Source organism: Candoia aspera, chromosome 1 (assembly GCF_035149785.1).
Source record: "Candoia aspera isolate rCanAsp1 chromosome 1, rCanAsp1.hap2, whole genome shotgun sequence".
Taxonomy (NCBI): Eukaryota; Metazoa; Chordata; class Lepidosauria; order Squamata; family Boidae; genus Candoia; species Candoia aspera.
The window spans coordinates 165,044,619-165,059,718 of NC_086153.1; the positions used below are offsets into that span (position 1 = coordinate 165,044,619).

Sequence of the window (15,100 nt, forward strand, 5' to 3'; positions counted from 1 at the left end):
GCCATCGGCCATGTTTGCCCACTTGTTGTGGCAAGCAAAACCTGCAACAAAAAGAGCCGACTGGGCTGCAAGGCGTATTATCCTTTCAGCAGTTGGTTCAAGAATCCCGGCAGGAGGCATTCCACAGGCGATCTGCTCGATCTCCGAAAGTGTGCGGGAGCGCCCGGACCCAAGCGGGCCGGGAAGTCCTGCTCCCGTTCGTTCCTCCTATATATATACAGCAGCTGTCCCCGACGCCATGTTCCGGGTTTGACGCAACACTGATACCAGCAGCAGCCCGAGGAGGAGGAGGAAGTGCAAGCGAGAGGAAGGAGGTACTCCAACCAGCTCTCTCGGAGGAGGAAGGTGCTGACAAGCGGCGCAACAGGTAGGCGCAGGTGCCCCTGCTCCAGGCCTCCCGCCAAAGCTTGCCAGAGGGGTGATGGCTGCGCCAGGGCGACCCGCAGTCGGGCAGACGACCGCGGTCGGGAGTCATTGGAGGATGGTGCCTTGAATCCCTTGACGTGGGGGGTGGGCGGGCTGCTCCCTGAAATCAGGGGGCGGGCGCTTTCCCCGCTGCGTTTATGGGAAGAGCGGTGGAAAGATCGGGGTGAAGGTGGGTTGGGCTCTGGAGCGCTGCGGCGGGGAGGCTGGTTGCGGTCGCTGGTTCAGGGAAGACGCACCGGAGAGGAGGGGGCGGCCGGCGGGTTAAGAGAGAGGATTTGGGGAAGGGGCTTGGCTGGGCTGCTTTCGGAGCCGTGGGCAAGGGCGGAGAGTCTCGCAAACTGCGGCGGTGCTTTGAGAGCCAGCCGCGGAGGGGCCGGGGCGGGACTTGTGCCCAGGGACTCGGGAGTGCGGGAGCGCCAGGCCACCGGGAGTCTCCATTAAGCGCAGCATGTCGGCTCCCCTTCCGCAGCATCTGTCAGGCTTGGAACCAAATACATCCCCGGTGCGCCCGCCGTTAGTCCCCCGGGCGTCCGGCTGCTTTTGATCCAGAGTGCTTCCGTTTGCACGTGCACAGTTTTTGCTAATGACTTCGCTTTTGTGTTTGTTCTCTAGTTGGTTAGTTAGCAGAAGGTGAAAGGCAAAATAAATACAGTACAGCTATGTGCGTTGACTTGCCAACCGAAATGTCTTGGGGATGCCAAACAAATAGTTAAAAGTTGCCAGGTCTTTAAAACAAAAACAAAGCTAGAACTAGCTTATTTTTTTAACAATTCATTGTTAAGTAGCAATAAGATTTCTTATGTTTCCATGTTTTGTACGGTCTGGATATGTATCACCCTTCTCAATGTGTTTTTTGCAGCCTTCCTGTAATTTGTATTCATTTGCATTTACTCTAAAAAATGGCTGATTTCTTTATGAAATTACACACATATACACACACGTACAAATGCATATGTTGAGAGATGGAAAAGAAAAGTAACTGTATGCCCTAAATACTTCTCTGTGTTTCTATAGGAACCATGCTTTTCTTAGTAGTATCATAATTTGGATGATGATGTTAAATAGGTGAATGTATTCATATGGCCAACTGAAGAATGCCCACATGAATACATATGGATAACTGAGGAATAAGAGTTAATATGCTCATGTATAAATACATGTTTGTGTGTACTGTAGGTAGATCGCTAAACAACAAGCACTATCACTCTTAGTATAATGGAGGAAATAAGGTGTTTTATATTCGAGAATATTTGTAGTTACTGTCAATCTGGCCTATATTCTGTTATTAAAAGTAAGGAAGTTTCTCTTCTGGAGTAACTGATATTATGACTATTCTTTTGGCAAAAATTGAGGGTGAATAAGATGAGTGAAAATCATTTTTCCCTATCTTCTTTAAAGTAATTAGTACAGAGCACACCCTTTAACCTTATCCTCTCAATATTCAAAATCAAAGCATACTGAAAAATAATGAGGATGGCTTGAAACAAACATTGTAAACATAATGAAGGTGAAGTGAAAATACTTTTCAAGCTCATTATTTTTATGTTAACATTGTTATATTTTTTCGGTGTCTTATTGTTCCCTGAGATGAAGAAGTGCAGTTGAATTAAAAAATGTTTTTGGAAAGTAAAACTATTTGAAAGACATGTCTTAGGAAACATACATGACACTGAAACAGACTGTTTACATTCTAATCATGTGAATGTTTGCTCAGAAACCAGTTTTACTATGTTCCAAGAGGCTCACTTGCAAAGTTTAATCTGTTTTTTGAATTAGAAATATTGTGAACCTCATTATGTGCTGTTTGTGTATTTTTATATAAAAATAATTAAAATTATGTTCTTTGTATAAAATATTTTTGGATGAGAACTTTCTGAAAGCTAAAGAAAATATGTTTGGGGTAGTAACTAAATTTTCTAACACTAAAATTAACTTCTTGAGATTAATGTTCCAATCTCTAGAATATTAGGATCTTTCAAAAGTATTCATCTTGAATGTCCTAGGGAGAGTGGAGAGATTTATCTGTGAACTCACAGTCTATCACTGCCAAGCTACTAATAAACTCATTGTTACAGATACATTAGAAAGTAGACCTACACCAGAAAATATGCCTGTGTTATTTCCAAGAAATCCATGCACAGTAGTGGCCAAAGAATAGCATATGAACCCAGCTCTCTACGTATGAAAACGTTCCACACACATTGTGCAACAAGGCAGCCAGAGAGAGATTATTGAGTCTTCCCTTCTGCAAATGCTATGGTGCAATCAGGATTGTGATATAGATAGGGTGTTGAAGTTCATTACTTGTTCCCAATTTTTTATTTGTGCAAAAAACTGAAGTGGAACTCAGTCAAGCTTAATTATGGCTTTTAACTTTGTATATTACTCATCCCAAAAATAGTTTTGACTTCCCCCATATTAGGTTTGCAAGATAAGAAAAGTGTTTTCATTGCCTAAATGAAGTGTCAACCTAAACATAATTAAGTCCCTGCTTATAGTGGAGATATTTCTAGAAGTGTGGGTGGATGGTTTGAAGTGAACCAAAGTTTATTATGAGCGAGGTCCTTAATTTATTTTTTTAAGATAGTCAGGATATTATTGATGTGAGTGTATTCTCTGTATAATTTGAATGCCATCTTTAAAAAGACTCTTTCTTCTACATGCAGATATCTGATGAAAGGTAGCATTTTCCCTTTATTCTAAGGACAGCCTCAAGATGTATAAAATCTATTAAGACTTTGTCACCTATTCTGTTGGAGGGAAGTCATGTGACTGGCAGTGACTAAGGTTAGAGACAATAATAGGATAGGGGTCAACAATGAGGATCGCGAAGTTCATGCCAGTGTAGTTTTCTGATGCTTTGAGAATTGGTGAAAGCACTACAGCTAGGTAGTGGGGAAAGACCATAGCACCTCTGACCAGATGTTTAAAAGATACAGAGGTATGTGCATGTGGGGGAGAAAGCAAGGGGGCACTGGCACACACAAGGTAGAGATTGGCACTTTGAAGATATATGTGTTGAAAGTATTTTGAGAGGTTTAGAAAACAGATCAAGCAAGAAGGGTGGCAATGGGCATCTGTACTGTCAACCCTGCCAGGTAGAACAGGTTGAACTAGCTGCAGTGCACTCAATGTACCTTTCAGAGCTACTTGTGGGACTGGGAAGATTTCTCTCCTGGATGTACAGGAATCCAAAGCTTATAGATTATGTGTATGGAGAAAAGTGGGCTCTTTTTGCAGCTCAGCTCCTTTGTCATGATGTCTTTAATCATTTTAAACTTCAGGTAAGTGTGAACGTCCAAGACATAAGCACGACTGTCTTCAGGCTGACAAAACCACAAACAGAGAGAAGCTCAGAAGTGGTCAGTAGCTTTTAAAGTAAACTAGAATTCTACGCTTTTTCAGGAACCTTAACCCTTAAGAATACTTTTCCAAATCAGCTCACAGAAAAACTCAGATTCCTCAGCATGGCAAAGACTTAACCTTTTGCTGGCCTCTCAAAGACAATGATTGCAGCAAAACCATATTTTTGGTTGGGTAGCTTCCGTAGAAGTTAATTTAGACTGAACAGCCAGTACCAGATACCTAAATGATTCTTGTGTCACTTCTAAGTGTTCCTCCCTTTTTATTAATAACAAAAGCTGGATTGTAGGGAGGAGACTCCTTTGTACGTATGTAGGATTTAGATATATGTTACAGATACAGTAGGGAGGAAAGATTGGATTGGGCTGGTCACAGGAAACCAGACATGAAGTGTATTGTCTCACAGACAAAAACAGAGGAAGAAACTTCTGACTCCACCCAGCTAAGATGATTGGCACCCAATTAGTAAATTGACATTGTTCAAGTATCACTTCCTTCTTTCTTTAAAGAAACATTATTTAAATGAAGCATTGTTTGAACTTCTTGGTAGTTGAACTTATATCTAAATCTAGATGGCTTGAATGACTCTAACAGAGTAAGTGACAGAGATTTGAGACACAAATCTTCTTGCTCACACACACACACACACTCAAGCTATTCTCAGGCTTCTGACTTCTGCAGATCTTTTCAATCCAATAGTGGCCACTATTTTCAGGAAGAACTTTATCCAGGAAATGCTGGTATTGCAATAAACATGAGCTGAAAAAACTAATAATAATTTATTCTTTTTAGTACATTTCTGCATAAAACAATCAAGGACAGTTAAAATAATAAGGGGCCAAGATGTATGGCAGTCTGTTTTAATGCGAAGGATATGAGTTGCTTGTGATGTATTTTATTGAATTTTGTTATATTTTGATGCTTTTAACTATTTTCTTTTATTCATTTATTTAAAACATTTGTATAGCCATCCATCTTAAAGCCAAACTCTGAGCAGCTTACAACCAGCAATAAAAACAATACATACAACTATAAAAACAAAAAAACAGGAAAACCCAGTGCTGCAAGCGCACTTCACTGATGCAACCTACCACATTCTCACCCTTTTCTGATTCCACCCTATGCCAGCACCTGGGGAAAGAACCAGGTCTTGAGTACAGAAGGTTAAAAGGGTGGGGGCCTGTTGGATCTCAAGGGGGAGAGTGTTCCATAGGGCAGGGGCTGCAACAGAAAAGGCACACTTTGAGGACCAAGAAGGTGGCAATGTTTAAAGGAAGGGACTTGGAGTTTTCCTGCCCTTGCCCTATCAGCTCTGGTGGGATGGGCACATACCCTTAGGGAGTGTAATGGGCTGTGAAAATAACCTCAAGGAGTAGGAGGAAGAGCTGCAACCAAGACAACAGATAAGAGGAATCTGAGCCCAAAGCAGAAATGTAATTTGAGAAAACATCTCAGACTTGACCCTCCCTAATTCTGTTGTAAATAAAGGCAGGGAGAGGGGAGGCACTTTCAGGCTTGCAAGATTCTGTTAACTGTAACCCTATAATAAAAGTAGTTTTAGTATTCATGACTTTGGTTTCCCAGTCTGGTTTATCTTGAAGGGCTGACATCAATCTTGCAAGTCTGATGGTTGTCTTGGGTGCAGCTCTTCCTCATGCTCCTCAAGGTTATTTTCACATTACAGGGAGAGACAATCCCACAGATAACCTGGTCCCGTGCCACATAGGGCTTTAAAGGTGATAACCAGCACCTTGAATTGCCCCTGGGAGGAAACTGGGAGCCAGTGCAGCTTGCACAACAGGAATATAACATGAGCCAACCTAGGGGTGCCCAACATTGCATGCGCTGTTGCCTTCTGGACCAGTTATAACTTCCAGGTGCTCTTCATGGGCAGCCCCATGTAAAGCACATTGCAGTATTCCAGATGGGAAGTGTCCAGTGCATGAGTGACTCTGAGCAAGGCCTCCTGGTCTAGGGAAGGGCACAATTGGTGCACAAGATGAATCTGTGCAAAGGCCCCCCTAGCCATGGCTACCACCTGCCCTAGAGCAGTAACTGAGTCTAGGAAGATCCCCAAATTGTGCACCAACCCTGTCTGGGGGAGTGCGACCCCATCCAGAGTCAGAGATGGCATATCACCAGACCCTGGGGGCCCAAAAACCCAAAGCCACTCTGTTTTGCCAGGATTGAGTCAAAGTCAGTTCCTTGCCATCCAGACCCTCTCAGCCTCCAGGCACTTGGCCAGCACAGCAGTAGCATCTCCTGCCCAGCTAGGGGTGGAGATGTAAAACTGGTATCATCAGCGTACTGATGATACTGCACCCCATACCATTGAATGACCTCACCCAGCAGTTTCATGTGAATGTGAGAGAGGAGAGGAGAGGAGAGGAGAGAGACCCAAGCACTGGGGGACCCCATGTTGCAGGGGCCTAGGGCCCAACTTCTCACGCCCCCCAACACAGACTGAAACCAGCTGTGGAGAAAGGAGAACCACAGCAAAACAATGCCAATACAAACCAAATAAATAAATAAAGGTACAAGAAAGTAAGGGGGTTTAAAAACTAATACATCCAAGTACTTTCATTTAATACAAAGTCAAACAGTTTAAACTTTACCAGTTTTCCACCACTTGTGAAAAAATACTCTGTTGCAATGGAAGCTTTAAAACATTTTGCTTCAATGGAATCTTCCATTCCCTTTTTTTTCCAGTAGGGATTAAATCTTTATCATGTGGATTACTTTCCATTCTATCTTTCCCTTCTATTTGTCTCAACTCTTTTTTCCCTCCCACCATTCATTCTTACTGTGCTTTTTCAGACGCGTCTCAGTAGATGAATATTTAACTCCGTGTTTGATAAGCCTCTGTTGTTCAGTTATGCTATCAGATAAGTCCTACAGTCCCTGGGGGAAATTATATCTTAACTTTTGGTATGCTAGGTGGGTAATTTTATAGTATAAGTGCATTCAAAAGCGTATTGTGATGTGTTATCCTCCTTGCTCCTGTTGCTGTGCATTTGGGAAAATACTGTGTGAGGTATAGTCTGCCAAGAAAACGTCGCGAAAGCAGCATCCCCCAAGGAGTCAGAAAATGACTTTTCTTACTTAGTCATTTCAGACATAGATCCACAGAGTTGTCAAGTTAGAAGTGAATTGGAACTCCTCTAATCCAGGAGGCCTCAAACTTTGCAGTGACATAGTTGTTCCGCATTTGGTCTGAGTTAGGCAGCCATATACATGTTTCAGTTAATCAGTCAATCAATGAATAAAATTAATCATTTCATTAGGGTTAGGGCTGAACAAGAAATAAAAACACAACTTACCTTGCAACTTTATAAAATAAAATCTTTCCACACTTAAAATTAAAATTTATTTTAATTTTTTAATGGCAAAGGTGAACTTGCTTAGTTTTGCATAATTCTTGAAATCTGGGTTTTATTTTTGACTCAGATACTCTGATTTCATGCTCCATGTGCATTTTGGAGTAATGTTTGTTCTTTATGGCAGCCACTGTAGAAAATCCTGACTTCGTTGGCTTATCCAGGCAAAGCAGAAGTGAATTCTGACAGTGAGCCAGCCTTGGGCATACACGCAAAGCCAGAGCCCTAGCAGGTCATGCTCCAGGCTTTCTTCTCTGCTGAGTTGGACAATCGCACACCTAACTTGTCCAGGCACTCTGTCCTGCTAGAGCGTGTGTTCGGAGAAAGCAGTTTAAAATAGTACTTGAAAGCAGGGCCAGCTAAATAGCCAAGTGCAGCTGGTGATAACTCAAAGGTAACATCCTGAGGGCATGGCATAAAAAAACTATTACAGGGAAGTTCATGCCACCATGCGGGACCCGAGAGGATAAAACCTGGGAACAGCAGGAACATTTCTCTTTCATCAATGGACACGTTGGCTTGCTCAAACCACCAAAGCTTCCACAAAGAGTTCTGACTTCTCTAGGCTTACATTTTTCTCTGGGGTTTTCTGAAAATATTTGGGGGTGGCGGGGAGAGGGACTTTAGACTCTGCGATAATAGTTTTTACTTGGTTAAGAAGATGGTCTTGTCCAGACAAAGTAGATCACTTGAATGATAAATTGCTGGTCTTTGGAAATTGTTCCAGAGTTCCTCTTTGTTTTGATGGGCTCAGCCCAATGATGTCAGTGTGGGGAAAGTAGAAAAAGAAACATCATTATTCAGAATGAAAATCACCTTAGCTTGATTTACTTATTTTCTGAGAAATCCACTTTTGACCAAATTAACATATGCCTGGTCTACTAGGTATCTCCCCAGAAGCATGTTTATCATACCTAGGTATCAGCAGAATAGGCAGATTCAGTAGTTTTGTTCTCTCCACTAGGAGAAGAATATTTTAACGTCTTTAGCATTGCGAGGGATATATTAAATAAAGTGCATGCCTTTTACCTTTTGATTGGTGTTTGTTTATTTATTATTCAAATTTCTAACACCGCCCATCTCCCCCCAAAAAGGGGGACTCTGTGTCATGAGTAAGGATGGCGAGCAGGGGGCTCCCATCCAGACTGTCAAGCGCATGCGTAGCACTGAGGAATTGGGCAGCCATTCAAAGAGACACAGATCGGGACCGCCTTAACCCTTGGGGGTTATATGTCTGGGTTTTTCCCACGCTTCTTCAGTTTGTTAGGATTCCTGTTATGTACTAGCAATAAACATTAGAGACCAGTTTCCTGTCTCAGTGTGTTTCCTGGTTGTTAGGACACTCTGGGCAGTTTACAATAAAAAAAATTGAGTTCTGGTGTTCTCCAGAATGTAAAAGAAAAACTTACGTTTAACTTGAAATCTCACACTTAACTCCAATATTTTGCGGATATACAAAATAGGTTTTTGAAAAAAGGGGAAGTATCCTCTCACAAACTTGAGGTATACCAGTAGCTTCCTATGCAAACTGCCGAACTCTAACTTTGCTGATGGAACTATCTACTGGGAAGGCTGTTCCAGTATTAGTAGAATCCTAACACAGGATGGAATTACTGGCATGTTGGAGTAATATAGGGGAAAACATACTTTATACTGTTTCCCCCTCCAATTCTTGACCTTCCCTATCCACCTAGCAACTTCACACATATCCTGAATCTGTTGCAAAATTTTTCTGGGAATTGCAATCCAAGGATAACTAAAGTTATTTGGTCACTATTCTTTCTCTTCCTTTTCTGTATTTAATTTCTTTTTTTCCATACCCTTTTTCCATACGCATTCAATTCCTTTGGGATCCTTTAACTGAGGCTTTACAGTTTTTTGTATGGAGATGTATTGATTCCCTTATAAGAGTACCCTTTCCTTAGCCCAAGCCACGGCAGGTAGCAGAATGTAACAACCATGATTGATCTCAAAAAATTAAGCAAAGTTAATACTTGGATGAGAGACCACCAGGTAATACCAGATCTGTAACTGCTAGACTGGGAAATTGAAAAAAAAATGATGGAAAAAAGCAATGGCAAATTACTTTACTATTGGCAGCAAGAAGGCAGCATGGACATGTACCAGGTCAGCTAAGGGGAGTCTTTATCTTGGTCCTGATTGTTCTGCTCATTTTTATTAGTAAATTTGATCTTGCTCCACAATTGGTATCACTTTTAATTTAAAAAGTATTGTTTCCCAGCTGCATCTTATACAGTACTTTGTAAGCATCCTCCCAGCCCCTGTTTGGGTATCCTCAGTATAGGTCAGAAGCCCTGATGTAGAAGCTGGAGATAGGCTTTCCTCACCCGTTGCAGAAAGATGAGCTTCCTTTGGCTCTTCCTGTGTGATTAATAATACTTTACTCATGATGTTTTGTTGCAGATGGCTAAGAACTAACAAGTTATGTTCAAGACTGTGATGGCTCAGCTTCCTACAGCCATAAATGGTAAATAGCTTCTTTAAGGTATTTATTTTTCCAATACTGAATAAGGCTCTTCCACTGTGCTAGGTAATACCTTTTAAGAATCTATTATGGACTGATCAATTGGCTGGTCATAATTGGACTTCTCACTTAAAAGCATTATTTGTTTGGTAATTTTGATATTTACACACCATTATATTACCCCTTTGCTCTTGGTTTTTATGTTTAAAAGAAAAGTTAATCACTCATAATAGTAGTCTTGCATGCATGCATGCATACATACATGCATACTGGTAATCCAGTAAGTACGAAGGATCAAATAATGCAGTTATGCTCATGAAAAACATACAGGCATTGCAAAATACATGTTTATTTGTTTATTTTTATTATTATTTCAAGAACAGAGAATAAAGTGATACAAATATACATTTCTAGGAATGCAGAAAATGTAAGAAAAACAATAGAAGCAATAGAATACAAGCAGATAGCCAACCAATTGCAGTCAACCAGCAGACTGAAGATATCACATGGCTAATATATTCTATTACACCATTAACAACTTAAGAGTACTGTAAGACACTTCGTACCCAATTTCTGGTCAAGAAAGGTCTATATTGAACTGTAAAAATACCTGGTTACAAAATTTAAATAAGAGAAAAGAAAAGCTGTAAAAAGTAAACAGTACATTAAGAGAATACTGTAAATAATGTGTAGACCATATGTCTGATTGAAGTATAAACTCAAGAAACCTGAATTTGGGATGCAGCCCAATTCCATGTAAAGAATTGTAGTTCAGAAATGGTTTCCAAATAAAATAAACTTAAAATACTTTTAAAAAGTAAAAGATTTACTGTTTAGGTATGAAGTTATACAAGTCATCAAAGTACAGTATATTCCCGTGGTTGAATTAACCATTCTTCCATAAAGGGGATCTGAAGTGTTTTCCAGTAAAGAGCATATAAATTCCTTGCAGCTGTTATCATATATAATGCCAGTTCAGTGTATTTTGAAGGAATATGTGGTTTGGTGAAATTTAATAAAAGTATCTGAGATTGAAATGGGATTATGATTTTTGAGATTTGTTCCATTCTATGATGATTTAATTTCCAATATAGTTGAGCTTTGCAACATTGCCTCACATATGGAAGAAAGATCCAATCTGTTTGTTGTATTTCCAACATTCTGAGGAAAAGGGCGTTGCAAAATATTAATGGGACGCGGTGGCGCTGCGGGTTAAACCGCTGAGCTGTCGATCGGAAGGTCGGCGGTTCGAAACCGCGCGGCGGGGTGAGCTCCCGTTGCTCGTCCCAGCTTCTGCACACCAAGCAGTTCGAAAACATGCAAATGTGAGTAGATTAATTGGTACCGCTTCGGCGGGAAGGTAACGGCGTTCCGTGTCGTCATGCTGGCCACATGACCCGGAAGTGTCCTATGGACAACGCCGGCTCTAACGGCTTAGAAACGGAGATGAGCACCGCCCCCTAGAGTCGGACACGACTGGACTTTACGTCAAGGGAAACCTTTACCTTTTTTTAGGATTTAAATGAACATGGGTTTAAGGCTACCTATAAAAAAGTTCTTAAATAAGTTTGCCATTCTGTATATGAGTAATGCCGAATATTCTGTCCATAAGGAAGTGTTTGCTGCATAAGGAAAGTAGACAAATGGCTAACTGCAAGACAAGCTTTATTAAGTGTTGCTAGTAGAACATACAGTACTTTCTTCTGTAAAGGGAACAGTACATTCTTTCCAGATAAACCCAGAAAACACATATTTATTGCATTTTATTTATTTAACTTGATGGTCCATCAACTGCCAGAATTGCTCAGTGGTTTACAAAGCCATTTTAAACTTGAGACATTAAAAATAATTACAGTAGCAGTTACAATAATCAAGAAAGTAAGTAGAATTAATAATTAAAATGAACAATTAAAACCGGTAGTTCAAAGCCTGTACTGAAATATGTCTTTAAAGGATCTTTTAAAAAGCTAATACGGATGCTTGCACACACATGCACCAGTCTGCAGGGCATGCATTCCAGGGGTGAGATAGCAACAAGAAGCTTGATTCTGAGTTGCCACCAAAAGAGCTCATGGCAACTATTCCTTGAACCTCCTCAGATCTCAGTGAGCTTGGGGATTCATATAGATACTGGTGTTCTCTCAAATAGCCTGGACCTATACTTTGCCCAGAAATAAACTGACAGTCAGTGCAGTGTTTTAAGCACAGATAAAATACGATCTTTTTGTGTTCTTCCCAAGACCAATCTGGTTGCTGAGTTTTGTATCTTCTGTAGTTTTGAGCTAGATACAAAGGCGACTCCACACAGAGCACTTTTCTGTGATCAAGCCTGGGCATATGTGCTAGTTTTAAAGTCACATGGTAGCTGGATGGATTCTGGTGGCAGCAGCAATGAGGGTTGGACTGGGCATGGAAGGAAAGGACTGAGTTGGAAATGGTTGAAAGTTGAAAGATTGGAAGGAGCTGGATGAAGAAAGTCAAAAGTAAAAGCGAAGGGGAATACAGGTCAAGATGAACTATTCATGAATGGGCTCCTGACTTTTGGAACCTCAGAGCAGTTCGGGAAATCAGCATGTGGCATCAGTGGTGAAGTAGCTAAAGACAGTTGTGGGGTTTAGTAATACTCCCACCACTCTCATACCCGAACAGAAGGTTGCTCTATTATTGCTGCCTTTGAGTCAAGAGACGGATCTGTTGCCAGCTGGGGTTAGGTAGGAACAGAAGTGGATAGGTTCTTGCCTGCCACAAGTACCAAAGGAGCCCCAGGGTAACAGAAGGAACTCCAGCTGCAATGGAACAAGAGCCTTCAACATGGACAAGAGTCTTCTTCCAGCAGAAGTTCATTTGGGAAGGGTTGCATGGGAATAGGCAGCTTTGGTTTACTGTTAGTATCACTTCCTGGATGAGAGCCAGAGGGTGCTGGGAAGAGGCCCCCAGGATGAGAGGATAGGGGAAGCAACCCTGAACTGAGGAAGCCAGATAAGAGTGGGGTTCAAAGGAGGGGCACTGGAATTTGATTGAAGGGTAGAGAGAAGGGGAGATCTGTGATGGGCAGATGAAGGATGATTGGTTTTAAAGAGTGAGGAAGTGAGAATAGAGGCTGGTATGAGTGGTTTATCAAATACCAGTCTCTTACCTGAGTTGATTGATTGGGGAATGGAAGAGTTGAGGTGAATAATAAGTTGGATGTGAAGAGTGTGGATTGGTTCTTGAGTCTTATGATTTGGGGAGGGATTGCAGATAACTGCACAGAGGTAGAAAGCAGTGCACACTTTTTGGTAGTGACATGCCCTGAGATATATGTCAGAGGGCATGGGGGGAGGGGCATTGGTGGGGAAGGTAGGCCAGCAATTTGATGTTGGTCCCCACTTCTGACCTGAATGCCCTATCTTGGTCCAGGTGGTTGGATTGTTGGTGATCTTGGCATTGAGCTGCTGATGGTGAATGCCAGGTCTGTTTGGAATAAATCTGCATTTATCCATGATTTGATCATGGATGAGCAAGTAGGCAGCAAGAACATCTGAAACCTGGTTGAGGAAGGGAAGTAATGTAATGTAACCCTTTCTGAGATTTGTCCCACGAGGTTTCAGGTTCTTCAAACTCAGCTTCAAGGACAGGGAAGGGGATAGCAATGGTCATGAGAGGGACCTTACCTGTGACCAGGGTCTCCATTTTAGAAATGACAGGGTGTCAATGACAGTGTGTTGAATTGATCAGTAGGGACAGGTTATGGGTCCTGCTCATGTATTGGCCATCTGGCAGCCTGGCAAGATCCTTTTCTGTGACCTTGAAACTTGCAGTGGCGTTTCCCAGGGTGGGAGGGCTTTAACTGATATACCTTGAGGGCAGGTTCAGGGAGGGCTTAAGAATCCCTGACAATCATAGGCTTGTCCCAAATAATATCTGGCCTGACACATTCAGGTGGGCATATAGTGTATTAGACCTCATTTTTACTTTGAAGCAGGTGATGTGTGAGCTGGGCATGGAAGACATTATACTTAGTCCTTTGTCATGCTCGGATCACTTGTTGATCCAGATGCAACTTGTTACTACCCAGGACCTCCTCAACATAGCTATGTCTATTAAGATGATCTGTGCTGGCATCCAGTGGATCCACATGGGTTCCAAATGGTGATTCCCAAAAATCTGGCAGGTAGTTTCATTAGGAGTCTGGTCAATGCCTGGAACAGGGGTGTGGTCAAGGCTTTTGATGTGATTGCTCCTAAGTGACCCTTCACTGTTAGCCTATCCTAGGGAGCTCTTGGTTAACTGAGAACCTCAGGGAAATGAAACGACAGAAGAGATTCCTGGAGTCCCAGTGAAAGAAGTCAAAGGAGTAAATTTGATTGAGTACATGTACGAGTTTGTGTTTAAGCCTACACTGCCAGGGTCAGTCTCGCTTCGCAATAAGACACAGACTCACTTAATGGGTATTAAGGATTTCTGGTTTATTGGAATGATGGCTGACAGAACGAAAAACGGGAACGGGGTGTGTGGTGTGGAGGTGCCCATTTTATACCCTCTTGTATGACCCCAGGCTCCTCCACCCTCTATTGTCCCAATCCCTCTTGATGGGACCCTTGATTGCTGCATGGGCGTTTTCCCGGTGACTTCTCTTGTCTTCTCGATTCTGGTGTGTCCTCCAGGGCACCAGGTGCGGCTTATCTCTGCTCATCCGATGTCCTTCTTTTCAGCTGCATATGGGTCCATGGGTGTGGGTGCTTTGGGTGCTTGTTTTAATCCCTGTTTTAATTATCTTCTTCCTCTATTCCTTGATGATCATGATCTGCGTTGTGAGGCTCTTTGTGCCTTGCAACGAGGTCATGACATGCTGCCCCCCAAAGATGTCTTTATGGTGCTGGTTTCTCTGGGTATGCCTCGTGGAATTGTCTAGCTAGTTGTCTTGCCATGACATGTGCCTGGACCCACTCTGGGTGTGAGAAATGTTTCCATTTAACGAGGTATTGCAGCTTACCTCTTTGCTTTCTTGAGTCCAGTATCTCTTGTACTTCAAAATGTTGTTGGTTGTCTATCATTACGGGTGGGGGCGGAGGTTCTTCCGTATGCCATTTGGATGTGCTTGTTGGTTTCAGTAGTGCACAGTGGAATACTGGGTGGACCCGTCTCAAGTTGTGGGGCAGTTCCAGTTTGAAAGTAACTGGGTTGATTACCTGTGTGATTTTGAAGGGTCCGATGAATTTCGGTGCCAGTTTCTTCAAGGGTTGTGAGGTTTTTATGAACTTAGTGGAGAGGTAGACCCTATCTCCCACTTTGTAGTTCGGTGCCTCTGCCCTGTGGTTGTCCGCATATTTTTTGTACGTGGTTTGTGCGTCTGCTAGGGCCGTTTGGATGATTGGCCAGGTTGTTGCTAGCTGTGCCGCCCAGTCGTCTGGTGAGCAGGGCGGGGTCTCTGGTTGCGGCAGTTCTGGTATCGGTACAAAGTCCCTTC

General features: G+C 42.3%; 1 protein-coding gene across 3 annotated transcripts in view; it reads left to right on the forward strand.

Moving 5' to 3' along the window:
* ITSN2 (intersectin 2) overlaps positions 1–15,100 on the forward strand; it is a 100,625-nt gene continuing 85,525 nt past the window's right edge. The window contains exons 1-2 of one of the 3 annotated variants that reach the window (XM_063317765.1): positions 1–367; positions 9,591–9,654. In XM_063317765.1, the coding sequence (XP_063173835.1) occupies positions 9,612–9,654 (43 nt within the window). In that variant the 5' untranslated portion in view covers positions 1–367; positions 9,591–9,611. The remainder of the gene's footprint in view (positions 368–9,590; positions 9,655–15,100) is intronic. The other 2 variants (XM_063317758.1, XM_063317764.1) reach the window with 2 other exon arrangements.